Source organism: Convolutriloba macropyga, chromosome 11 (genome assembly GCF_964194025.1).
Source record: "Convolutriloba macropyga chromosome 11, txConMacr16.3, whole genome shotgun sequence".
In the NCBI taxonomy this organism is placed as follows: Eukaryota; Metazoa; Xenacoelomorpha; order Acoela; family Convolutidae; genus Convolutriloba; species Convolutriloba macropyga.
Window position 1 is genome coordinate 40,387,665 of NC_134478.1, and position 25,741 is coordinate 40,413,405.

Below are 25,741 nucleotides of genomic sequence, written 5' to 3' on the forward strand. Positions count from 1 at the left end.
ATTTAAACCAACTGATTTTGTTGTTAGCAATTTATTGAAACTGGTTGCACCCATATAACAGAAATATAGTTTCGGACATATTTATTCTGAATTTGGTAGTTCTTCAACAAAAGTGGTTTGATGGAGTTCAACATACTTTGATGGCAGATTGGCAAAATTGCAAATAACGTTGACAGGTGCAGAATTTTGTACTTTGCTTAGGCTGACTAACTGGGGACCGACTAGCGCCTAAAACCTTTAACAAATTGAAAGGGGTGTTTTGATGGCTCTCAGACTTCTATCGGAGGGTTCTTTTGTCCCCACGCTGCTCTTGTCGGCTGTAAGAAATTAACTCTACCTGCAATAATGAATTGTTTCGCGTAATAAAATAAAATTAAATGAAAAAAAAGAAATATAAATGATCACAAAATTAAATCAAAATTCAACCAGAGTTTTATTGAATCTATTATGTTTCCCCCGGAGATTTTTATGACACCGAGTTACAAATTATATATTGTTACAAAACACGTTACTATGTAAAAAAAGTAGCACGTGCGCTTGGGGGTTATAAAAGTATATGTTCTCTAAGCTGGGGGCAAAACAGAATAGATCCGTTTTCATTATAATTTAAAAAAAAGGTTCACAACTTTGCAACCAAATTCACAACAAAAGAGCTACTAATCTCTATTACGGAATTTCTCAGCACAAGAAGTACTCCAAATAGCTCTCGATTAAGCTGCCTGATTTAACTGCGGTTCTCCGTTGTTCTCCGTGTTCTGATTTCCAATCTCGCAAACCAGTGTTCTGGTTTTTTCAAGTAAATTCAACTCTCACAACAACGTTTTTGTTATCACAACTTCTCCACAGTTCAACTCCTAGGCTACACTTCTTATTATAGTACTGTTTTGCTAATGTTGTGGTTCTACTCTTTAGTAACTAATGAAACAACAACGTAAAAAAAGTTCAAACAAAAGAATCTGTTCTCTTTGCATTGTGGACCACACTAGTTACGTAAAAATTGTTATGAATTCAAAAGAACAATTGAATGACCTGAACGCCTTCTTTATACATTGCTGAGTTCTACTCAAGCTATTCAAACCAAAACAAAAGCAGTATCAGACTGATGACGCTGCCAATTAATCAACGGGTCAAACAATGAAATAAAGAGTTTAAGACTTATTTGGAAGTTTGAAGTACCCGCACGGTTTCTAAAAAACAGATTCAACAAGAGTGACAATGATGGAACCTGTCCCGTGGTTTGCACTAAATCCCTGCCAAATTTGACCACACTGAGTTAAAAACCGGATGATAACTAACTTTTATAAGTTCAGTCCCCATCGGTAAATCAATATGGCACTCATTCAATTTCTATAATCACTCGTTTTTGTTCCACAAATGTCTGGTTTGCCAAATTACTTTGAATTGGAAGCCAACTGTCTTACTAACATTTTGTAGGAAACCGATTTTCTAAATTCAAGTTCTATCACTTTCAATTGCGACACTTTTCTAAGAAAAGTAGGATTTCCCAAATTTTACAAGAGGCTTATACTTTCATTTTAGTTTTTTTTCCCTAATTTTTGCCCTATTTTCATACTGTTTTAAATAATGAGAAAATGGAAAAATGTTTTGAAATAACTTAACAATTCAAACTGATTTTTTAAAATTGTTCACTCCTGTTACTTTCAGGTTTCATTTTAATAAACACGAGTAGATCCGTATATCCTCAATGGCATGAAATGGATTGCTATATCCGTACAAAAAACACACGGTTTGTTAGTGAGTTTTTCTTCAATTAATATAAGTATCGGCTTCCATAACAGTGGGATATACAATCATCAAAACCTAAGTTAAAGTAAGACAATGGGTTTATAGTTGATTCCGGTTTCCAAAACACGCGCAACACAAATTCATTGCAACCTTTCCCAAAAGTTCATTGCGTTGAATTTAAGAAAAAGCACCTTACAATCTGGAAACAGTATTGTTTTTCTACACATTTCACTAGCCGAAGCTGAATTTTTTGAAGATCTACAATAAAGTTTAATTTTGATCATTAAATTTGTGTGCGTGTGTGCGTGGGTTTGTGTGTGTGTGTGTGTGCATGTGCGTTTGCCTGTGTGTATGTGTGTGTGTGTGTGTGTGTGTGTGTGTGTGTGTGTGTGTGTGGGTGTGTGTGGGTGTGTGTGTGTGTAAGAGTGCGGATTCGTACAAATTCCATAATTGTTCCGACCCCTCTTGAGGGGGGGGGAGGAACTATATACTCAAATGGTTTTTTTTGTTGTTCAGTCAATTTTGGCCGATCGATATATTCATCGTAGAGAGTTAAAACTGGTATCATTGGAAAGCTTGTCCAGCGTAAAATATGGAGTTAAAAACATTTTTTTTCATTTTCGTTTTTTACAGGGAGTTATCGAGGTTTAAACTTTTGAAAAAATAGAGTGAATTCCGTTGATTTTATTCACATTTTTCGGAATTTTGACAAAAAAATTTCGCCAATTTTGCTAAAATTTGTTAGAATTTTATTAAGAAAGTCTTGCTGATTTTATTTTTAAGGACAAAAAATTTTGTCGGCTGTTTCTATTTAATTTTTTTGTCAAAAAATCTGGCTAAATACTTCAAAATCCAAACTTTTTCATCAAAAACAACACGAAATAATTTTCTTCAGTCCAATTTGATTAAAATTGCAGGAAATGCACACCCAAACACCACTAACAAAATCTTTGTATATTCCAAAGGGGGCAATTTCTACTTCAACTTCCGTTGAGAGTGCTCGGTAATTAAAACTTTTTAATACCGTTTTTTGCTAACTTTACTCGTTGACTATCAAAAATGCAGCATTTATTTTTGATTTTTTAAATAACAAAATATCTATATCTATGACATTCGAAAAATTAGTCTTCTGAATGGACAAACAGGATTAGCAGAGCTAGTTTTGGATCATTCTTGGACTGTTACAGTCCAAAAATAATTTGGATTGTAATCAGTCGGTCTTTTTTATTTAAAAAAATTTGATCTTTTTTTGTTAATTAAATAACAGAACATTTCAAATCAGAGCTTACTAGTGATAAGTCCAATTGGCTTTCTAATTAGCTTCAAATTAATGTATCTAATTTGTTACATGAAAGCTTATGGTCGTTTTGACTTTTAAAAATATTTGATCTTTAAATAATAAATGGCTTCTTGAACTTTGCCTCCATATTTTGTCAACTTGTAGCTTAGTGTCAGCAATGAAAGAATGCTTATTCCTTCTACTGAATTGAAAGTCAATCTCCATTGAGGTTTTACGCCTCAAGTTATGGTTTTCTGGCTTTGGTACTACTAGATTTTACATTTTTTTAATTTTTAGCTTTTCGCCCATTTTTCACGTCTTCTTTTTTTGACGCATTATCACGTTATTGACAGTTCATATATCACATTATTGGCGTTCAAAACAAGGCACCATTGATAATAAAAAAATCCTTAAAGATTTAGATTTCAGTTTTAACATCTTCGACACTACTTTCTCGAATAATTTCAACAGAACTTTTAAATTCTGTTTTAAACTGTCGTTTTTACTTTGTCATTATAGTTGTATGAGTTATTCTGTACATGTACCCCGTCTCATTGGTTTTCATGGAAGAAAAGATGAGCAGATATTCTGATGTTAGTAGATAGCTGATGGCTTTCATCACTTTGAAAACAACTGTTTTCCAAAATTTAAAAAAAAACACACTAATTTCGCAATTTGGTTTTTTCCTGTCTGTTTGTTACTTAATCTCGTTAATTAGAGGTCAAATATGACATTATTGTGGTCGAAAGAATGTGCCAAAAACGATTGGTATCACAAAATCTAATGTTTTAAAGAATTTGGCATGCCTTTACTGGCTTCAACACAGGTTTTTCACAAAAAAAACCAGTTCTGAAACCTGTGTTGAAGCCAGAAAATTTTTTGCTCTTTTTGTAACAGCATAAACAATGTAATACCGACAGTTGTTAATCCAATTCTATAGAAGCATTGGTAATTGTAAACCAATGCGATATTTTAGTTGATTTCTTATGGTTTAACTTTGAATTTAATTGGTTTTAATAATTATAAGCGAATTTTTCAAAATTACTGTTTTTGTTCTTTATTGTCTAACTGTTATCAAGCCTTTTTATGGACTGGTCCTTTTCTGGCGGATTACAAGTTATTTTGTTGATTTCTGTTTTATCTGACTTTGTTATTAAGTTCTGTTTTTTAAAACGGACATAAAGTTTTTGATGTAATTAATGTTTGTTGTTGTTGTTGTTAAATTTTGCTGTTCGTCTTGACTCGCTTTCTTAATATTGATTTATCTCAAAAATTTAATGCATCATTTTTAACTTCATTGAGTTAATTGCTCCTGGAGGCTATCTTTTTGTTCATACAACAATTTTTTTTGAAAATTACTTGAATTTTTGGGTTTTTCTATCTGTTCTCGATTTGGTGGAGAATTATGTCAAAATTGTGGATGAGCGGGGTCGGAACCTTATGTGCAATCGCACATTACCGAGCCTCCTTCCTTCAATACAGACTCCAACTGCCCTGCTATACTCGTCGCTTTTCCCCTCTGAGAGAAATATTATGATTCTAGAAAAGCGAGAAAAAATTGTATGAGATTTTAGAATTTTTTCGATAATATTCAGCATATAATTTTGCTTAATACATGCTTCTCTGTGTTTTTTTCTTATTCTGATTGGGCTGTTTTGGTTATTACAAGTTGTTGAGTCAAATTCACACGCTTCCGGCGTTTTGTCGGTTGAAAGTATATGTAAAGAGATGCGGATTTTCTGACAGAAATGAAACCAATTTTTTAATGTTTATTGACGCCATGAACGAAAAGGTTACTAGATGAATCATAAGTAAGATTCAAAAAATGCAAGACACTGAGCTTAATTTTTAGGCAGAATCCAGAACAAAAACATGTGTTTGTCAAAGGAAATGTTTATCCTGGTGTGAAACACTGAAATATTCTCGTCGCGAAATTTAACGGGAAATTAAACTGGAATATGGCATTTCCACCGGTAATCGATATACACTGCTTTTCACATTCATGCAGTATTTGATCATTAACACATCACATTTTGCATTAAATTCCAACAGAGAGGAACGTCAAGCTTTTTTCTCGACCCGCATCAAAAATTTTCTTGAAATAACTCGTCGCGTTTTTCTCTCAAAAATTTAGTTTTTCAGTTCACAAGAGAAGAGAGTGAAATGCTGATGGGGGCTCTTGACTTCCTCTCTTATAACTACTACGGGTCAGATATGTCCCCTTATCAGCCACAGGTGTACTCGATGCAGCCAAGTCTTGTTGACGATATCTCGGTACCACTTATCCTTCCTCCTCAATGGATTAAAGTAAGATTTTCGAAATTAGCCCGCCACGATATTAGCCTCCCTCATAGTATATTGGCTATTATTGGCGTAGGAGAATATGCGTTATATGGTCACTAACGTAGGGGGAATGGTGGCCGCCGTATTGGCCGACAGGGCGTTTAGCCGACAACCAAAAATTGAGAAACTTAACCGACAATTTAGGTAAAATGAGCAAAAAAAACATTTTCTAAAGCTGTGATTGGCCAATTTAAAACACTGTTTCGTAAGCGGACAAATATACCGCATTTTTTTGTCAACTAGTGTAACGAAGCACTATTTCGTGAAACCTAAGTATTCCGTGAAATTTACTATTCCGTGAAATTTATTATTCCGTGAAATTTAAGTAAAATGAGCAATAAAACTTTTTTTAAAGCTGTGACTGGCCAGATTAAAACACTATTTCGTAAGCGGAAAAATATACCGCACTTTTTTCATCAACTAGTGTAACGAAGCTCTATCCGTGGTCGGGCCGTATTTTTCCGCATCTGGCCATGCCTCGCGGGCCATGGCCATGCCTCAGCGGCCCGTGGGACTTGATATGAATCTATCACAACTGAACTACTGATTTATTGACCAAATTTGGACTTTTATTACCAATTATGATGAAACTGTCGGCTAATTTTCTCATTTTTCTCTTGTCGGCTAAACGCCCTGTCGGCCAATTTTCCTAGCACCGGGTGAACGCCGTATTGGCCGACAGGGCGTTTAGCCGACTATCAAAAATTGAGCAACTTAACCGACAATTAAAGTAAAATGAGCAATAAAACTTTTTCTAAAGCTGTGATTGGCCAATTTAAAACACTATTTCGTAAGCGGAAAATTATACCGCAGTTTTTTCATCAACTAGTGTAACGAAGCTCTATCCTTGGTTGGACAGTATTTTTCCGCATCTGGCCATGCCTCGCGGGCCATGGTCATCCCCCAGCGGCCCGTGGGACTTGATATGAATCTATCACAACTGAACTACTGGTTTATTGACCAATCATGGACTTTTATTACCAATTATGATGAAACTGTCGGCTAAATTTCTCATTTTTCTCTTGTCGGCTGAACGCCCTGTCGGCCAATTTTCCTAGCACCAGGGGGAATACGATATATGGCTGCAAAGCTGGGGTGGGGGCTATAATGGGAAAAACCCAGCTTCAGATTTTTAAGCAAAATATTTTTAAAAAATATACAAGAACGCAGAAGGAGTTACAAATTTACAATATTATTAAATGTACATAGCTCAAATTGTATTAATTAATTACTTACCTAATTGTGGTTTCTGCGTAATAGCAGTGAAATAGCATTAGGGCACACAGGCTTGTTCTCAGCTGCCCTTTTGCTTATTAATCGCCACCTTTCAATGTTTTTCCATGAGCATTTTTGCTCCATTTGGGGACTATGGTCATTTTTTGCGTCTCAAAATTTCAAGTAATTTTTTAAATTTAATGATGGCACCGTTTGATAACATTGCCAAATGGTTGCAGCATTAAATTATCCAAATTAAATGATAAAATTGCGAACAATTAAGATTAATAGTTGTCTACAAACTATGTTTTAAATTTTGCGACTTAATTTTATGCTAATTTTAGAAGAACGGAAAAACTAAAGATATTTAAGACTCAAAAAAACTTTGCCTTAAAATATAAACACACAAAACTAAATTTGAACATTAGAAATAAGAAAAGAGCTTTTTTAAACCAGAAAAAAATGTGCTAAATCTATAAAAGCAATCAATTAATTTAGACGCAACTCGGTTACGACCGGACGTACCCTCAAGGATTCCGGAAAGTGCTCAAATGGATAATGGACAGATATGGGAAAAACTACAATTTCGAGGTATTTATAACAGAGAATGGGTACGCAGATGCAGATTCTACACCTTCATTTCCCTGCAGTGACACTTTTGACCTTGACAGGATGAAGTTCCTAGTGGCACACCTGGACCAACTGTATAGGAGCATCAATGAAGATAAGGTTGGCAAATTGAGTTGCTTTATTGTTTTAACTTCGGTTGTCTCAAACTACTCAGGATAAGGTCCGCGACCCAAGACAGGTATTGACCAGACTGAACAGATTTTGCCCATAATTTTGGCCAGGCGGAACAGACCTAAGGCCAGACCATTGTCCAGACCGAACACTCCCTAGACCAGACCCTTGACCAAAGCCCTCTTAAATATGTACACACGTATAAGCATTCGATAGTATTTATAATTTATTTGTTTTACATTTTTGTACGAGAATGGAAAATAAATCTTCTTCATAATTTTCTGCTCAAAAAACGGCTAGTTTCAAGACCATTGCGAATTTAAGAAATTAGATGGACGAAGTAGTCTAATCATCTAGACATAGGCGTTGGTTACCAATGATCCGCTGTTTTATTTGAAAAACAGCAGGGCCGGCTATTCTTTTGACTGGCCCTCTGGGCTTTGGGTATGGGTATCAAACAGACCAGAGTGGACAGAACTAAATGTGCGCATTCACCTAGCCTCAATGCAACTGAAAAGTTGTCCAGAGCATTGAGTTCGGCTGGACAGCACCCCCCTGTCCTCCCGCGACCCACGTCGGCCTGGCGGATACCTGTCGTGGGTCGCGGACCTCATCCTGGTTAGTAATGAGTAAATACCCGAGTTGTAAAAACTCCTGAGTAGTAAGAGTACCACAAACTCATATGACAAATGAGATATAATTTAAGAAATACACCTTTAAAATATATGTTTCTTATGTTAATTTTCTCATATTGGTTATCTTAATGCAGCTCAAAATGTGTCAATTAAATGTGAATTTTCTATATTTTTTAATCTGAACCCATGCAAAAAAAATTTGGAGGAACTAACATTAAGTGTTTGTGCTAGAAAATTAACCATCCTCGGCCTTTGGGAGAAAACTGATCAATTTGACAATAACAACAACAAACAATTAAACCTCAAACTAGAAATTCAGCTTAAAAACTCCTTCTTCGTGATATTTTTCAATAAATTGAGATTTCCGTAAACAGAAACATTGAAAATACGACGTTGAAATGTTTTTGACTAAAACTGGTACATGGGGAAGACGATCGGTTGTCTTAACATAAAAATAGAAATCCCCTTAGTTTTCCGTAGTTTATCAATTGTCACACTTATGCTAGAATTGCTTCAAAAAGTTCTACAGTACACAATACCCTTCAAAAATAGATACAAACAACAAAATTTGAAAGTAAAGAATATAGTTTGTCCCCGCCCCCACTTTAGTGGCCAATTTTTTTAAAAAAGGAAGGTGCCTACACTATAATGTATCGGTAAAATTACTAAAAATTTACAAGGGACAAGGTAGAGACATAGCTCGGGCATATTAAGCATGTTGGACCGGCAGGCTTGTTTTGAAAGTTGAAATTTAGTTGCAGCTTGAGCATAATTTATCGAATCTTAGCACAAAAAAGACAAAATTCGGTATTTTGGTGAATTGCTCTTAGAGTGTGGTGTTTTTACATATATAAATGATGAGTTCACTTTATGAGATCTGAAAATGGTCGATTCTGCCGCTGTTCTTGTTGTTTTAGCCATAAGCAATCTGATTGGCTTTCTTTGGTAAAGATATAAGGCCTCCTCGTCTCGTCCTGGTGTTCCAGTTGTGGCTCTTCGGAGCACTGCCTTTAGTCATCAGCTGGGGTGCACTTTCCGTGCCGCTGGTCAATGCAAAGGAATTCCTGGTTTTCTGAGGAGGCCCAGTAACTCCTTCGCATAATGACGTCGCACCCTCTCTGCTATCTGCCGGAGCACGAGAGACCCTGGTTTGGCGTTGAGAGACCCAGTAACTCTCTTTATCCCCAAGTTTAAAAAGTTCACTGCCTCATTCAGATCGTTCCAAAGGTCTGTAATCTTCAGGCTAGTTGGATTCTTTGGACATTCAAAAAGGTGTTTCACGGTCTGTTATTCGTTGTTACAGAGGGTAGAGCTGTTCTGGTGCTCTTCGTCTATTCGACTCAGATAGTTGTTCAAAAGTGGGCAGTAGCCGGATCTTGCGGATCTTAGTTAGGCTAATCTGGTGCGTTCGAAGCTTAATATTTTCTCTTCTTCAAATTGGTTGATTTTGGGGGGATCTCTCCCAGAAGCTTCGATTTTACGGCTGCTGCCTTCTTCACTTCTCTGTAACGCAACAAATTTAGTCCACTTTTGTCTTCTTCTGCCGTTACTGTCTTGGTTCCACCTGTCAGTTCTTCAAATTCTCTTCCAAATTCAATATAAAGGCTGGCCCTCATGTTTTTGGCGTTAACTTCATTGGCAACAGTATGATGATCTGCTCTGATTTGTTGAAAGCTGCCCAAGAGAAACTGTTTTGACAACAGTTGGCTATGCAGGTATCAATATGCCTTCACAGGTATCAACTTCGTTTCTTCGTGAAGGTGCTCTACTGGGGTCATTCAAACGCAACCAGTTAGTGTGCGCCACGCTGCATTTTGTTTCGCTTGGAGAGCGTTCCAGCTGCTTTGGTTCAGGCTTGGTGTCCAGATTGGTGCAGCATAGTTGATAACAGATCTTCCTGTTGCTTTATAGCTGATACTTAACGTTTCTTTGGTGCACCCTCAACTAGTTCCAGCCAGCTTCTTCAGGACATTGTTTCGACTGCGGACTTTTTTGCAGACTTTATTCACATGTTGAGTGAACTAGAGCATATTGTCAAAGACAGCTGTCAGTACTTTTGGTGTTTTTGTGACTGGGATTTTCCTTTCAATTTTGTAGACCTCTGGCTAAAAACCTCCCTCTTTTGACCAAGTTGTGAAGATGGTGGCTATTGACTTCTCCGCTGAGAGCACCAACTTACTGCTTTGTAACCACTCGCTGACCTTCTTTAGGTATTCTGTGATCTTCTTTGCCAACTTTTTGACATCTGGTCCAGAAATGGTCATTTTTATGTCGTCTGCTTAGGTGTTGATTTTGACATCTTCCGGTGGTCTAGGAGTGATCTGATATATAGATTGAACAATAACGGGGAAAGTACTCCACATTGTGGAGCTCCTTGCTTCACTTTCCTTCTTGTTGATTTACTCTCTCTGAATTCTGTATGTAGAGATAAATTTTGCAGGTACGACAGTAGCCACTGTATGATGTAGTTTGGTAAACATGTATTGAGGATATCCGTGAGCAGTGAATCGTGGCAAAACAGTATCGAACGCCGCTTTAATGTCAAGTGCTACCATCAGGGTTCGATATTTATTGAGTCCCCTCTTGATGTTATGATTCAGACAGTTCAGTGCTGTTGTGGTGGATCTCAATTACCTGAATCTATGTCGGTGATCCTCTAGTTGAATGGATTTCTAAAAACCTGGCAGTATCAGCTTCTCAACTAGTTTTGCTACTGGGGAAATTAGAGCAATTGGCCTGTAGTTCTTTGCCTGCTCTGGGTCCTTGCAGGGTTTAGGCAGTGGGATCACTCTTCCGACTTTCCATAGAGCTGGGATCACCGATGAGTTCAGGGACAGGTTGATCAGTTTCGTGAAAAAACTAATTGCAACTGGACTGATGCAATGCATGTGAATGGGAGCTATGCGATCTGGCCCTAGGGCCTTACTCTTCTTGTTTGCCTTGATCGCTTCTGTGACCATCTTCGGAGTCAGCTCGACCTTTGCTTTCCTTAGTTGTCTGGTATTCCTTACTGTTGTTCGTCTTTCGATATCGCCTACGCTGGCGTGGGGCGTAAACTGCTGGTTGATCCAATTGGCGCACTTCTTCGGTTTGTATGCAATCTTCTCTTCAAACTCGATTGACCTGTTTTCTGTTAGTTTCTTCTTCGATCCTTTATCGACTGGATGGCGGACCATAACTTGCTTGTTCCTCCATTATGGTCAACGCCTATTAGGAATTTGAGCCAGGCTTCGCGCTTGTGGTTCTGAACGACTTCGTCAATTTCACTGGGGAGATGAGCTGTTTTAGGGTCCCCGGTTGATGTTCTTGTAACTCGTCTCTTTCTTTGGTCAAATTAATGGCTTCAGTAGGGAAGTTTGGAATTACGCTTTTTATTCTACTTTGCGAGATATGCCTGCTCGTGGCCTTGGTTACAAGCTTACGAAAAGTTTCCTCACCTTTTGCTTCTGAATTGAAGCTCGTCTTCGCAACAGTGAATTCCAGTTCCCTCCTGAAGCTGGACCAGTCCGCTTTTTGAAGTTGATGAAAGTCCTCTTTGGCGCCTCAATTAGGGTGATCTCTCTTTCCAAAGTAAGGACGATTGGTTTGTGGTCAGAACCAAGTGCCGGCTCAGTTGTCTATTTAATGTTAATTGCTGGAGAGTTGCTGGTTAGCAAGATATCTGATGAGCTCTTGGTTTCCTTCACAACTCTTGCTGGGCAGTCGTCGTTCAAAACCATCAGGTTTGATTCATCAATCTCCTCCGAAGTTTTTGTCCTCGGGAGTCCTTGTTGACTCGGTAGAACCAGAGATTGCTGTGAGCATTGAAGTCACCTAGTATTATTGCATCTTTCAGGGTTACAAGGAGTTTAATCGAGGATGTATGTCCTGCATGACAACTGGATTGAGGTGGAATGTAGATGTTGACCACCTGATGTACCACAAGTCTCTTCAATTGCTTGCTGATCAATGAGAGAGTCGATTGGCTTTGGGAGTTGAAAAGTGCGGAATTGGACAGAATTGTCAACAAGAAATGCTTCTCCACCTTATTTCCGCGTTCCTTTGGTCGTTTTTCTACTATCAGTGAGAAGCCCATGGGGGCCTTGACGGTGTTGCTGAAGAACGTTTCTTGAATAGCTGCGATCTTCACATTTCTGTCTCTCATGAACTTGACAACAGAATTCATTTTCACTTTGAGGTCATTGACATTGAATTGGAGGTTTATGAAGGCTTGGTTACTTTACGGTTGATTTTCTTGTTTTTTTCTTGACCTACTTTGTTCTTCTCGATGCCAATCTTATTCTTGGTTCCATTAAAATTCTTCTTGGTTGTTAAAACAGTGTCAGTTGCAACGGGCACTGAAAAAACTTTTGCCTGGGTGCCGAACACGCAATTGTTGTAATAAAACTCATTGGTTTACTGTTTAACTGATTTCAGAGAACTGCATTTCAGGTGAATCCATTTGCCATTGTGGCACCATTTTGCCGTTTGTCTTTTGGTGCACAGGCTATTGCATAGGCCACAAAAGTCTTCTGGCTTTGGCCCTGGGTTCTTTTCGATGCCGCCTCTCATCAGAAGAATCCTGATGGTCAGTCCAGCCAGCACTTTATGGTCCTGATGGTCAGTCCAGAAGAGGATCTATTCTTTTTTGCCCCCTTCCTTAGTGAGCTTATATGTTGCGCCGTTCTGTCTACTGGTCGCTATAACTAAAAAATTTGATGTGATCAGTCAACCCTCACTTTCTTCTATCTACTTTGAAGCACTAATGTTTGAATTTCCCTATTTAGCAATTACATTACCAGAAAAAAATCCTGTGGGGAATGCAAAATTGTTCTAGATGGGACCAGACGGAGAGTGGAGGCCATAAGAAATTACCGATTGGCACAGGAAATTTGTCTGGTTTTGAATATGAGGCAGTATAGTGATAAAAGTATGAAACAGAAAGAGTATCTATTAATGTTTTGCCCCCTTCCTTTGTGAGCTTATATTTTTACGCCTCCAGGCCTACGTGCTATTTTTTACGTAGTATCGTGCCGCAAAACAACATATGATTTGTAACTGGGGGGCGTAAAAACACTGGGGGTAGTCGAAACAGAATAGATCCGAGAAAGAAGCACATGCACGTGCGATAAGACTTACGCAGAGACTTACACAGAGACTTACGCAATGATTTACTTTATAATGGGACGTGCGCGGTAACAGCGAGATTAAGTTCTACAAGCTAACAAAATATTTCATTTAAAAACATTTTATATTCATGACAAAAGAACCACAATCATACAATCATGTGTTGTGTGGTGAAAACTGCTTTCCACGTGGCCGATCTGTTATGTTTAATTTGACTGGCGTTTTCTGGACTTGTTCTTTTAATAACTTGACCCCTCACAATTTTTTCTATAAATTATAATTCATGTTATGCAGTGACATTGAGAATTAGACAGTTTCTGTTGGCATCTAATGTTCAAATGTATCATTTTTACGTTAAAGTTTGAGCTTTCGACGCTTTGGACGCGCTCTCAAGTGTCAGGGAAATTTAGCCTTATGAAAATAATTGGCTCACCGGACACAAGGTGCAGTTAGATATTGCTCCTATTCAGCACTCTAAGGAGCAACTTGGGTTACTTTTAAGTAGATTGGGAAGGAATACACAGAGAAAGGGGTCGCGTCGCTTGTTTCTGAACTGGTTATGGACAACAGGATTGCTGAATAATAAACGCAATGTTGCTGAGAAAGTCAAGCTCGAGACGCACTTTGTCAACTATCAATCATCACCATGATATTTATACACAGATAATAATTAGAATTTAAAGACAGACCGTTTAATCTTAAGAAACAGTAAGTGGAAAAAGTATCGTTGTGCATAATCAACATTGTTTTTGCCAAAGAGTTTTCTACTTGATTCAAAGAGTTTTCTACTTGATTCAAAGAGTTTTCTACTTGATGCAAAGAGTTTTCTACTTGATTCAAAGAGTTTTCTACTTGATTCAAAGAGTTTTCTACTTGATGCAAAGAGTTTTCTTTTTGATTCAAAGAGTTTTCTACTTGATTCAAAGAGTTTTCTACTTGATTCAAAGAGTTTTCTACTTGATTCAAAGAGTTTTCTACTTGATTCAAAGAGTTTTCTACTAGATTCAAAGAGTTTTCTACTTGATTCAAAGAGTTTTCTACTTGATGCAAAGAGTTTTCTACTTGATTCAAAGAGTTTTCTACTTGATTCAAAGAGTTTTCTACTTGATTCAAAGAGTTTTCTACTTGATTCAAAGAGTTTTCTACTTGATTCAAAGAGTTTTCTACTTGATGCAAAGAGTTTTCTACTTGATTCAAAGAGTTTTCTACTTGATTCAAAGAGTTTTCTACTTGATTCAAAGAGTTTTCTACTTGATGCAAAGAGTTTTCTACTTGATTCAAAGAGTTTTCTACTTGATTCAAAGAGTTTTCTACTTGATGCAAAGAGTTTTCTTTTTGATTCAAAGAGTTTTCTACTTGATTCAAAGAGTTTTCTACTTGATTCAAAGAGTTTTCTACTTGATTCAAAGAGTTTTCTACTTGATTCAAAGAGTTTTCTACTTGATTCAAAGAGTTTTCTACTTGATGCAAAGAGTTTTCTACTTGATTCAAAGAGTTTTCTACTTGATTCAAAGAGTTTTCTACTTGATTCAAAGAGTTTTCTACTTGATTCAAAGAGTTTTCTACTTGATTCAAAGAGTTTTCTACTTGATGCAAAGAGTTTTCTACTTGATTCAAAGAGTTTTCTACTTGATTCAAAGAGTTTTCTACTTGATTCAAAGAGTTTTCTACTTGATTCAAAGAGTTTTCTACTTGATTCAAAGAGTTTTCTACTTGATTCAAAGAGTTTTCTACTTGATTCAAAGCAGTTTTCTAATTGATTCAAAGAGTTTTCTACTTGATTCAAAGAGTTTTCTACTTGATTCAAAGAGTTTTCTACTTGATTCAAAGAGTTTTCTACATAATTCAAAGAGTTTTCTACTTGATGCAAAGAGATTTCTACTTGATTCAAAGAGTTTTCTACTTGATTCAAAGAGTTTTGTACTTGATGCAAAGAGTTTTCTACTTGATTCAAAGAGTTTTCTACTTGATTCAAAGAGTTTTCTACTTGATTCAAAGAGTTTTCTACTTGATTCAAAGAGTTTTCTACTTGATTCAAAAAGTTTTCTACTTGATTCAAAGAGTTTTCTACTTGATTCAAAGAGTTTTCTACTTGATTCAAAGAGTTTTCTACTTGATTCAAAGAGTTTTCTACTTGATTCAAAGAGTTTTCTACTTGATTCAAAGAGTTTTCTACTTGATTCAAAGAGTTTTCTACTTGATTCAAAGAGTTTTCTACTTGATGCAAAGAGTTTTCTACTTGATTCAATGAGTTTTCTACTTGATTCAAAGAGTTTTCTACTTGATTCAAAGATTTTTCTACTTGATTCAAAGAGTTTTCTACTTGATTCAAAGAGTTTTCTACTTGATGCAAAGAGTTTTCTACTTGATTCAAAGAGTTCTCTACTTGATTCAAAGAGTTTTCTACTTGATTCAAAGAGTTTTCTACTTGATTCAAAGAGTTTTCTACTTGATGCAAAGAGTTTTCTACTTGATTCAAAGAGTTTTCTACTTGATTCAAAGAGTTTTCTACTTGATTCAAAGAGTTTTCTACTTGATTCAAAGAGTTTTCTACTTGATTCAAAGAGTTTTCTACTTGATTCAAAGAGTTTTCTACTTGATTCAAAGCAGTTTTCTACTTGATTCAAAGAGTTTTCTACTTGATTCAAAGAGTTTTCTACTTGATTCAAAGAGTTTTCTACTTGATTCAAAGAGTTTTCTACTTGATTCAAAGAGTTTTCTACTTGATTCAAAGAGTTTTCTACTTGATTCAAAGCAGTTTTCTACTTGATTCAAAAAGTTTTCTATTTGATTCAAAGAGTTTTCTACTTGATGCAAAGAGTTTTCTACTTGATTCAAAGAGTTTTCTACTTGATTCAAAGCAGTTTTCTACTTGATTCAAAGAGTTTTCTACTTGATTCAAAAAGTTTTCTACTTGATTCAAAGAGTTTTTTACTTGATTCAAAGAGTTTTCTACTTGATTCAAAGAGTTTTCTACTTGATTCAAAGAGTTTTCTACTTGATTCAATGAGTTTTCTACTTGATTCAAAGAGTTTTCTACTCGACTCAAAGAGTTTTCTACTTGATGCAAAGAGTTTTCTACTTGATTCAAAGAGTTTTCTACTTGATTCGAAGAGTTTTCTACTTGATTCAAAGAGTTTTCTACTTGATTCAAAGAGTTTTCTACTTGATTCAAAGAGTTTTCTACTTGATTCAAAGAGTTTTCTACTTGATTCAAAGCAGTTTTCTACTTCATTCAAAGAGTTTTCTACTTGATTCAAAGAGTTTTCTACTTGATTCAAAGAGTTTTCTACTTGATTCAAAGAGTTTTCTACTTGATTCAAAGAGTTTTCTACTTGATTCAAAGAGTTTTCTACTTGATTCAAAGAGTTTTCTACTTGATGCAAAGAGTTTTCTACTTGATTCAAAGAGTTTTCTACTTGATTCAAACAGTTTTCTACTTGATTCAAAGAGTTTTCTACTTGATTCAAAGAGTTTTCTACTTGATTCAAAGAGTTATCGACTTGATGCAAAGAGTTTTCCACTTGATTCAAAGCAGTTTTCTACTTGATTCAAAGAGTTTTCTACTTGATTCAAAGCAGTTTTCTACTTCATTCAAAGAGTTTTCTACTTGATTCAAAGAGTTTTCTACTTGATGCAAAGAGTTTTCTACTTGATTCAAAGAGTTTTCTACTTGATTCAAAGAGTTTTCTACTTGATTCAAAGAGTTTTCTACTTGATTCAAAGAGTTTTCTACTTGATTCAAAGAGTTTTCTACTTGATTCAAAGAGTTTTCTACTTGATTCAAAGCAGTTTTCTACTTCATTCAAAGAGTTTTCTACTTGATTCAAAGAGTTTTCTACTTGATTCAAAGAGTTTTCTACTTGATTCAAAGAGTTTTCTACTTGATTCAAAGAGTTTTCTACTTGATTCAAAGAGTTTTCTACTTGATTCAAAGAGTTTTCTACTTGATGCAAAGAGTTTTCTACTTGATTCAAAGAGTTTTCTACTTGATTCATAGAGTTTTCTACTTGATTCAAAGAGTTTTCTACTTGATGCAAAGAGTTTTCTACTTGATTCAAAGAGTTTTCTACCTGATTCAAAGAGTTTTCTACTTGATTCAAAAAGTTTTCTACTTGATTCAAAGAGTTTTCTACTTGATTCAAAGGGTTTTCTACTTGATTCAAAGCAGTTTTCTACTTGACTCAAAAAGTTTTCTACTTGATTCAAAGAGTTTTCTATTTGATTCAAAGAGTTTTCTACTTGATTCAAAGAGTTTTCTACTTGATTCAAAGAGTTTTCTACTTGATTCAGAGAGTTTTCTACTTGATTCAAAGAGTTTTCTACTTGATTCAAAGAGTTTTCTACTTGATTCAAAGAGTTTTCTACTTGATTCAAAGAGTTTTCTACTTGATGCAAAGAGTTTTCTACTTGATTCAAAGAGTTTTCTACTTGATTCATAGAGTTTTCTACTTGATTCAAAGAGTTTTCTACTTGATGCAAAGAGTTTTCTACTTGATTCAAAGAGTTTTCTACCTGATTCAAAGAGTTTTCTACTTGATTCAAAAAGTTTTCTACTTGATTCAAAGAGTTTTCCACTTGATTCAAAGGGTTTTCTACTTGATTCAAAGCAGTTTTCTACTTGACTCAAAAAGTTTTCTACTTGATTCAAAGAGTTTTCTATTTGATTCAAAGAGTTTTCTACTTGATTCAAAGAGTTTTCTACTTGATTCAAAGAGTTTTCTACTTGATTCAGAGACTTTTCTACTTGATTCAAAGAGTTTTCTACTTGATTCAAAGAGTTTTCTACTTGATTCAAAGAGTTTTCTACTTGATTCAAAGAGTTTTCTACTTGATTCAAAGACAAAGAGTTTTCTACTTGATTCAAAGAGTTTTCTACTTGATTCAAAGAGTTTTCTACTTGTTTCAAAGAGTTTTCTACCTGATTCAAAGAGTTTTCTACTTGATTCAAAGAGTTTTCTACTTGATTCAAAGCAGTTTTCTACTTGATTCAAAGAGTTTTCTACTTGATTCAAAGAGTTTTCTACTTAATTCAAAGAGTTTTCTACTTGATTCAAAGAGTTTTCTACTTGATTCAAAGAGTTTTCTACTTGATTCAAAAAGTTTTCTACTTGATTCAAAGAGTTTTCTACTTGATGCAAAGAGTTTTCTACTTGTTTCAAAGAGTTTTCTACTTGATTCAAAGAGTTTTCTACTTGATTCAAAGCAGTTTTCTACTTGATTCAAAGAGTTTTCTACTTGATTCAAAGAGTTTTCTACTTGATTCAAAGAGTTTTCTACTTGATTCAAAGAGTTTTCTACTTGATTCAAAGAGTTTTCTACTTGATTCAAAGAGTTTTCTACTTGATTCAAAGAGTTTTCTACTTGATTCAAGGAGTTTTCTACTTGATTCAAAGAGTTTTCTACTTGATTCAAAGAGTTTTCTACTTGATTCAAAGCAGTTTTCTACTTGATTCAAAGAGTTTTCTACTTGATTCAAAGAGTTTTCTACTTGATTCAAAGAGTTTTCTACTTGATTCAAAGCAGTTTTCTACTTGATTCAAAGAGTTTTCAACTTGATGCAAAGAGTTTTCTACTTGATTCAAAGAGTTTTCTACTTGATTCAAAGAGTTTTCTACTTGATTCAAAGAGTTTTCTACTTGATTCAAAGAGTTTTCTACTTGATTCAAAGAGTTTTCTACTTGATTCAAAGACAAAGAGTTTTCTACTTGATTCAAAGAGTTTTCTACTTGATTCAAAGAGTTTTCTACTTGTTTCAAAGAGTTTTCTACCTTATTCAAAGAGTTTTCTACTTGATTCAAAGAGTTTTCTACTTGATTCAAAGCAGTTTTCTACTTGATTCAAAGAGTTTTCTACTTGATTCAAAGAGTTTTCTACTTAATTCAAAGAGTTTTCTACTTGATTCAAAGAGTTTTCTACTTGATTCAAAGAGTTTTCTACTTGATTCAAAAAGTTTTCTACTTGATTCAAAGAGTTTTCTACTTGATGCAAAGAGTTTTCTACTTGTTTCAAAGAGTTTTCTACTTGATTCAAAGAGTTTTCTACTTGATTCAAAGCAGTTTTCTACTTGATTCAAAGAGTTTTCTACTTGATTCAAAGAGTTTTCTACTTGATTCAAAGAGTTTTCTACTTGATTCAAAGAGTTTTCTACTTGATTCAAAGAGTTTTCTACTTGATTCAAAGAGTTTTCTACTTGATTCAAAGAGTTTTCTACTTGATTCAAGGAGTTTTCTACTTGATTCAAAGAGTTTTCTACTTGATTCAAAGAGTTTTCTACTTGATTCAAAGCAGTTTTCTACTTGATTCAAAGAGTTTTCTACTTGATTCAAAGAGTTTTCTACTTGATTCAAAGAGTTTTCTACTTGATTCAAAGAGTTTTCTACTTGATTCAAAGAGTTTTCTACTTGATGCAAAGAGTTTTCTACTTGATTCAAAGAGTTTTCTACTTGATTCAAAGAGTTTTCTACTTGATTCAAAGCAGTTTTCTACTTGATTCAAAGAGTTTTCTACTTGATTCAAAGAGTTTTCTACTTGATTCAAAGAGTTTTCTACTTGATTCAAAGAGCTTTCTACTTGATTCAAAGAGTTTTCTACTTGATTCAAAGCAGTTTTCTACTTGATTCAAAGAGTTTTCTACTTGATTCAAAGAGTTTTCTACTTCATTCAAAGAGTTTTCTACTTGATTCAAAGAGTTTTCTACTTGATTCAAAGAGTTTTCTACTTGATTCAAAGAGTTTTCTACTTGATTCAAAGAGTTTTCTACTTGATTCAAAGAGTTTTCTACTTGATTCAAAGAGTTTTCTACTTGATTCAAAGAGTTTTCTACTTGATGCAAAGAGTTTTCTACTTGTTTCAAAGAGTTTTCTACTTGATTCAAAGAGTTTTCTAATTGATTCAAAGCAGTTTTCTACTTGATTCAAAGAGTTTTCTACTTGATTCAAAGAGTTTTCTACTTGATTCAAAGATTTTTCTACTTGATTCAAAGCGTTTTCTACTTGATTCAAAGAGTTTTCTACTTGATTCAAAGAGTTTTCTACTTGATTCAAAGAGTTTTCTACTTGATTCAAGGAGTTTTCTACTTGATTCAAAGAGTTTTCTACTTGATTCAAAGAGTTTTCTACTTGATTCAAAGCAGTTTTCTACTTGATTTAAAGAGTTTTCTACTTGATCCAAAGAGTTTTCTACTTGATTCAAAGAGTTTTCTACTTGATTCAAAGGGTTTTCTACTTGATTCAAAGAGTTTTCTACTTGATGCAAAGAGTTTTCTACTTGATTCAAAGAGTTTTCTACTTGATTCAAAGAGTTTTCTACTTGATTCAAAGCAGTTTTCTACTTGATTCAAAGAGTTTTCTACTTGATTCAAAGAGTTTTCTACTTGATTCAAAGAGTTTTCTACTTGATTCAAAGAGTTTTCTACTTGATTCAAAGCAGTTTTCTACTTGATTCAAAGAGTTTTCTACTTGATTCAAAGAGTCTTCTACTTGATTCAAAGAGTTTTCTACTTGATTCAAAAAGTTTTCTACTTGATTCAAAGAGTTTTCTACTTGATGCAAAGAGTTTTCTACTTGATTCAAAGAGTTTTCTACTTGATTCAAAGCAGTTTTCTACTTGATTCAAAGAGTTTTCTACTTGATTCAAAGAGTTTTCTACTTGATTCAAAGAGTTTTCTACTTGATTCAAAGCAGTTTTCTACTTGATTCAAAGAGTTTTCAACTTGATGCAAAGAGTTTTCTACTTGATTCAAAGAGTTTTCTACTTGATTCAAAGAGTTTTCTACTTGATTCAAAGAGTTTTCTACTTGATTCAAAGAGTTTTCTACTTGATGCAAAGAGTTTTCTACTTGATTCAAAGAGTTTTCTACTTGATTCAAAGAGTTTTCTATTTGATTCAAAGCAGTTTTCTACTTGATTCAAAGAGTTTTCCACTTGATTCAAAGAGTTTTCTACTTGATTCAAAGAGTTTTCTACTTGATTCAAAGAGTTTTCTACTTGATTCAAAGAGTTTTCTAGTTGATTCAAAGAGTTTTCCACTTGATTCAAAGAGTTTTCTACTTGATTCAAAGAGTTTTCTACTTGATTCAAAGAGTTTTCTACTTGATTCAAAGCAGTTTTCTACTTGATTCAAAGAGTTTTCTACTTGATTCAAAAAGTTTTCTACTTGATTCAAAGAGTTTTCTACTTGATGCAAAGAGTTTTCTACTTGATTCAAAGAGTTTTCTACTTGATTCAAAGAGTTTTCTACTTGATTCAAAGCAGTTTTCTACTTGATTCAAAGAGTTTTCTACTTGATTCAAAGAGTTTTCTACTTGATTCAAAGAGTTTTCTACTTGATTCAAAGAGTTTTCTACTTGATTCAAAGCAGTTTTCTACTTGATTCAAAGAGTTTTCTACTTGATTCAAAAAGTTTTCTACTTGATTCAAAGAGTTTTCTACTTGATGCAAAGAGTTTTCTACTTGATTCAAAGCAGTTTTCTACTTGATTCAAAGAGTTTTCTACTTGATTCAAAAAGTTTTCTACTTGATTCAAAGAGTTTTCTACTTGATGCAAAGAGTTTTCTACTTGATTCAAAGAGTTTTCTACTTGATTCAAAGAGTTTTCTACTTGATTCAAAGCAGTTTTCTACTTGATTCAAAGAGTTTTCTACTTGATTCAAAGAGTTTTCTACTTGATTCAAAGAGTTTTCTACTTGATTCAAAGAGTTTTCTACTTGATTCAAAGCAGTTTTCTACTTGATTCAAAGAGTTTTCTACTTGATTCAAAGAGTCTTCTACTTGATTCAAAGAGTTTTCTACTTGATTCAAAAAGTTTTCTACTTGATTCAAAGAGTTTTCTACTTGATGCAAAGAGTTTTCTACTTGATTCAAAGAGTTTTCTACTTGATTCAAAGCAGTTTTCTACTTGACTCAAAGAGTTTTCTACTTGATTCAAAGAGTTTTCTACTTGAGTCAAAGAGTTTTCTACTTGATTCAAAGCAGTTTTCTACTTGATTCAAAGAGTTTTCTACTTGATGCAAAGAGTTTTCTACTTGATTCAAAGAGTTTTCTACTTGATTCAAAGAGTTTTCTACTTGATTCAAAGAGTTTTCTACTTGATTCAAAGAGTTTTCTACTTGATGCAAAGAGTTTTCTACTTGATTCAAAGAGTTTTCTACTTGATTCAAAGAGTTTTCTATTTGATTCAAAGCAGTTTTCTACTTGATTCAAAGAGTTTTCCACTTGATTCAAAGAGTTTTCTACTTGATTCAAAGAGTTTTCTACTTGATTCAAAGAGTTTTCTACTTGATTCAAAGAGTTTTCTAGTTGATTCAAAGAGTTTTCCACTTGATTCAAAGAGTTTTCTACTTGATTCAAAGAGTTTTCTACTTGATTCAAAGAGTTTTCTACTTGATTCAAAGCAGTTTTCTACTTGATTCAAAGAGTTTTCTACTTGATTCAAAAAGTTTTCTACTTGATTCAAAGAGTTTTTTACTTGATTCAAAGAGTTTTCTACTTGATTCAAAGAGTTTTCTACTTGATTCAAAGAGTTTTCTACTTGATTCAATGAGTTTTCTACTTGATTCAAAGTGTTTTCTACTTGACTCAAAGAGTTTTCTACTTGATTCAAAGAGTTTTCTACTTGATTCAAAGCAGTTTTCTACTTCATTCAAAGAGTTTTCTACTTGATTCAAAGAGTTTTCTACTTGATTCAAAGAGTTTTCTACTTGATTCAAAGAGTTTTCTACTTGATTCGAAGAGTTTTCTACTTGATTCAAAGAGTTTTCTACTTGATTCAAAGAGTTTTCTACTTGATGCAAAGAGTTTTCTACTTGATTCAAAGAGTTTTCTACTTGATTCAAAGAGTTTTCTACTTGATGCAAAGAGTTTTCTACTTGATTCAAAGAGTTTTCTACTTGATTCAAAGAGTTTTCTACTTGATTCAAAGAGTTTTCTACTTGATGCAAAGAGTTTTCTACTTGATTCAAAGAGTTTTCTACTTGATTCAAAAAGTTTTCTACTTGATTCAAAGAGTTTTCTACTTGATGCAAAGAGTTTTCTACTTGATTCAAAGAGTTTTCTACTTGATTCAAAGAGTTTTCTACTTGATTCCAAGCAGTTTTCTACTTGATTCAAAGAGTTTTCTACGTGATTCAAAAAGTTTTCTACTTGATTCAAAGAGTTTTTTACTTGATTCAAAGAGTTTTCTACTTGATTCAAAGAGTTTTCTACTTGATTCAAAGAGTTTTCTACTTGATTCAATGAGTTTTCTACTTGATTCAAAGAGTTTTCTACTTGACTCAAAGACTTTTCTACTTGATGCAAAGAGTTTTCTACTTGATTCAAAGAGTTTTCTACTTGATTCAAAGAGTTTTCTACTTGATTCAAAGAGTTTTCTACTTGATTCAAAGAGTTTTCTACTTGATTCAAAGAGTTTTCTACTTGATTCAAAGAGTTTTCTACTTGATTCAAAGCAGTTTTCTACTTCATTCAAAGAGTTTTCTACTTGATTCAAAGAGTTTTCTACTTGATTCAAAGAGTTTTCTACTTGATTCAAAGAGTTTTCTACTTGATTCAAAGAGTTTTCTACTTGATTCAAAGAGTTTTCTACTTGATTCAAAGAGTTTTCTACTTGATGCAAAGAGTTTTCTACTTGATTCAAAGAGTTTTCTACTTGATTCATAGAGTTTTCTACTTGATTCAAAGAGTTTTCTACTTGATGCAAAGAGTTTTCTACTTGATTCAAAGAGTTTTCTACTTGATTCAAAGAGTTTTCTACTTGATTCAAAGAGTTTTCTACTTGATTCAAAAAGTTTTCTACTTGATTCAAAGAGTTTTCTACTTGATTCAAAGGGTTTTCTACTTGATTCAAAGCAGTTTTCTACTTGATTCAAAAAGTTTTCTACTTAATTCAAAGAGTTTTCTATTTGATTCAAAGAGTTTTCTACTTGATTCAAAGAGTTTTCTACTTGATTCAAAGAGTTTTCTACTTGATTCAAAGAGTTTTCTACTTGATTCAAAGAGTTTTCTACTTGATTCAAAGAGTTTTCTACTTGAGTCAAAGAGTTTTCTACTTGATTCAAAGAGTTTTCTACTTGATTCAAAGAGTTTTCTACTTGATTCAAAGAGTTTTCTACTTGATTGAAAGAGTTTTCTACTTGATTCAAAGAGTTTTCTACTTGATTCAAAGAGTTTTCTACTTGATGCAAAGAGTTTTCTACTTGATTCAAAGAGTTTTCTATTTGATTCAAAGAGTTTTCTACTTGATTCAAAGCAGTTTTCTACTTGATTCAAAGAGTTTTCTACTTGATTCAAAGAGTTTTCTACTTGATTCAAAGAGTTTTCTACTTGATTCAAAGAGTTTTCTACTTGATTCAAAGAGTTTTCTACTTGATTCAAAGAGTTTTCTACTTGATTCAAAGAGTTTTCTACTTGATTCAAAGAGTTTTCTACTTGATTCAAAGAGTTTTCTACTTGATTCAAAGAGTTTTCTACTTGATTCAAAGCAGTTTTCTACTTGATTCAAAGAGTTTTCTACTTGATTCAAAGAGTTTTCTACTTGATTCAAAGAGTTTTCTACTTGATTCAAAGAGTTTTCTACTTGATTCAAAGAGTTTTCTACTTGATGCAAAGAGTTTTCTACTTGATTCAAAGAGTTTTCTACTTGATTCAAAGAGTTTTCTACTTGATTCAAAGCAGTTTTCTACTTGATTCAAAGAGTTTTCTACTTGATTCAAAGAGTTTTCTACTTGATTCAAAGAGTTTTGTACTTGATTCAAAGAGTTTTCTACTTGATTCAAAGCAGTTTTCTACTTGATTCAAAGAGTTTTCTACTTGATTCAAAGAGTTTTCTACTTGATTCAAAGAGTTTTCTACTTGATTCAAAGAGTTTTCTACTTGATTCAAAGAGTTTTCTACTTGATGCAAAGAGTTTTCTACTTGATTCAAAGAGTTTTCTACTTGATTCAAAGCAGTTTTCTACTTGATTCAAAGAGTTTTCTACTTGATTCAAAGAGTTTTCTACTTGATTCAAAGAGTTTTCTACTTGATTCAAAGCAGTTTTCTACTTGATTCAAAGAGTTTTCTACTTGATTCAAAGAGTTTTCTACTTGATGCAAAGAGTTTTCTACTTGATTCAAAGAGTTTTCTACTTGATTCGAAGAGTTTTCTACTTGATTCAAAGAGTTTTCTACTTGATTCAAAGAGTTTTCTACTTGATGCAAAGAGTTTTCTACTTGATTCAAAGAGTTTTCTACTTGATTCAAAGAGTTTTCTACTTGATTCAAAGCAGTTTTCTACTTGATTCAAAGAGTTTTCTACTTGATTCAAAGAGTTTTCTACTTGATTCAAAGAGTTTTCTACTTGATTCAAAGAGTTTTCTACTTGAGTCAAAGAGTTTTCTACTTGATTCAAAGAGTTTTCTACTTGATTCAAAGAGTTTTCTACTTGATTCAAAGAGTTTTCTACTTGATTCAAAGAGTTTTCTACTTGATTCAAAGAGTTTTCTACTTGATTCAAAGAGTTTTCTACTTGATTCAAAGAGTTTTCTACTTGATTAAAAGAGATTTCTACTTGATTCAAAGAGTTTTCTACTTGATTCAAAGAGTTTTCTAAATGATCCCGGGAGCAACACTGTTTTCTACTTGATTCAAATACTCTCTCGTAATGAAGGGGAGCCATTTAGCACATTCAAGGGACTCAAG

At 33.9% G+C, this 25,741-nt stretch overlaps 1 protein-coding gene across 1 annotated transcript in view; it reads left to right on the forward strand.

Moving 5' to 3' along the window:
- Positions 1-25,741, forward strand: part of LOC142349127 (lactase/phlorizin hydrolase-like) — a 134,353-nt gene that overhangs the window by 39,045 nt on the left and 69,567 nt on the right. The window contains exons 6-7 of the mRNA XM_075400541.1: positions 5,168-5,332; positions 7,082-7,312. Of these exons, the coding sequence (XP_075256656.1) occupies positions 5,168-5,332; positions 7,082-7,312 (396 nt within the window). The remainder of the gene's footprint in view (positions 1-5,167; positions 5,333-7,081; positions 7,313-25,741) is intronic.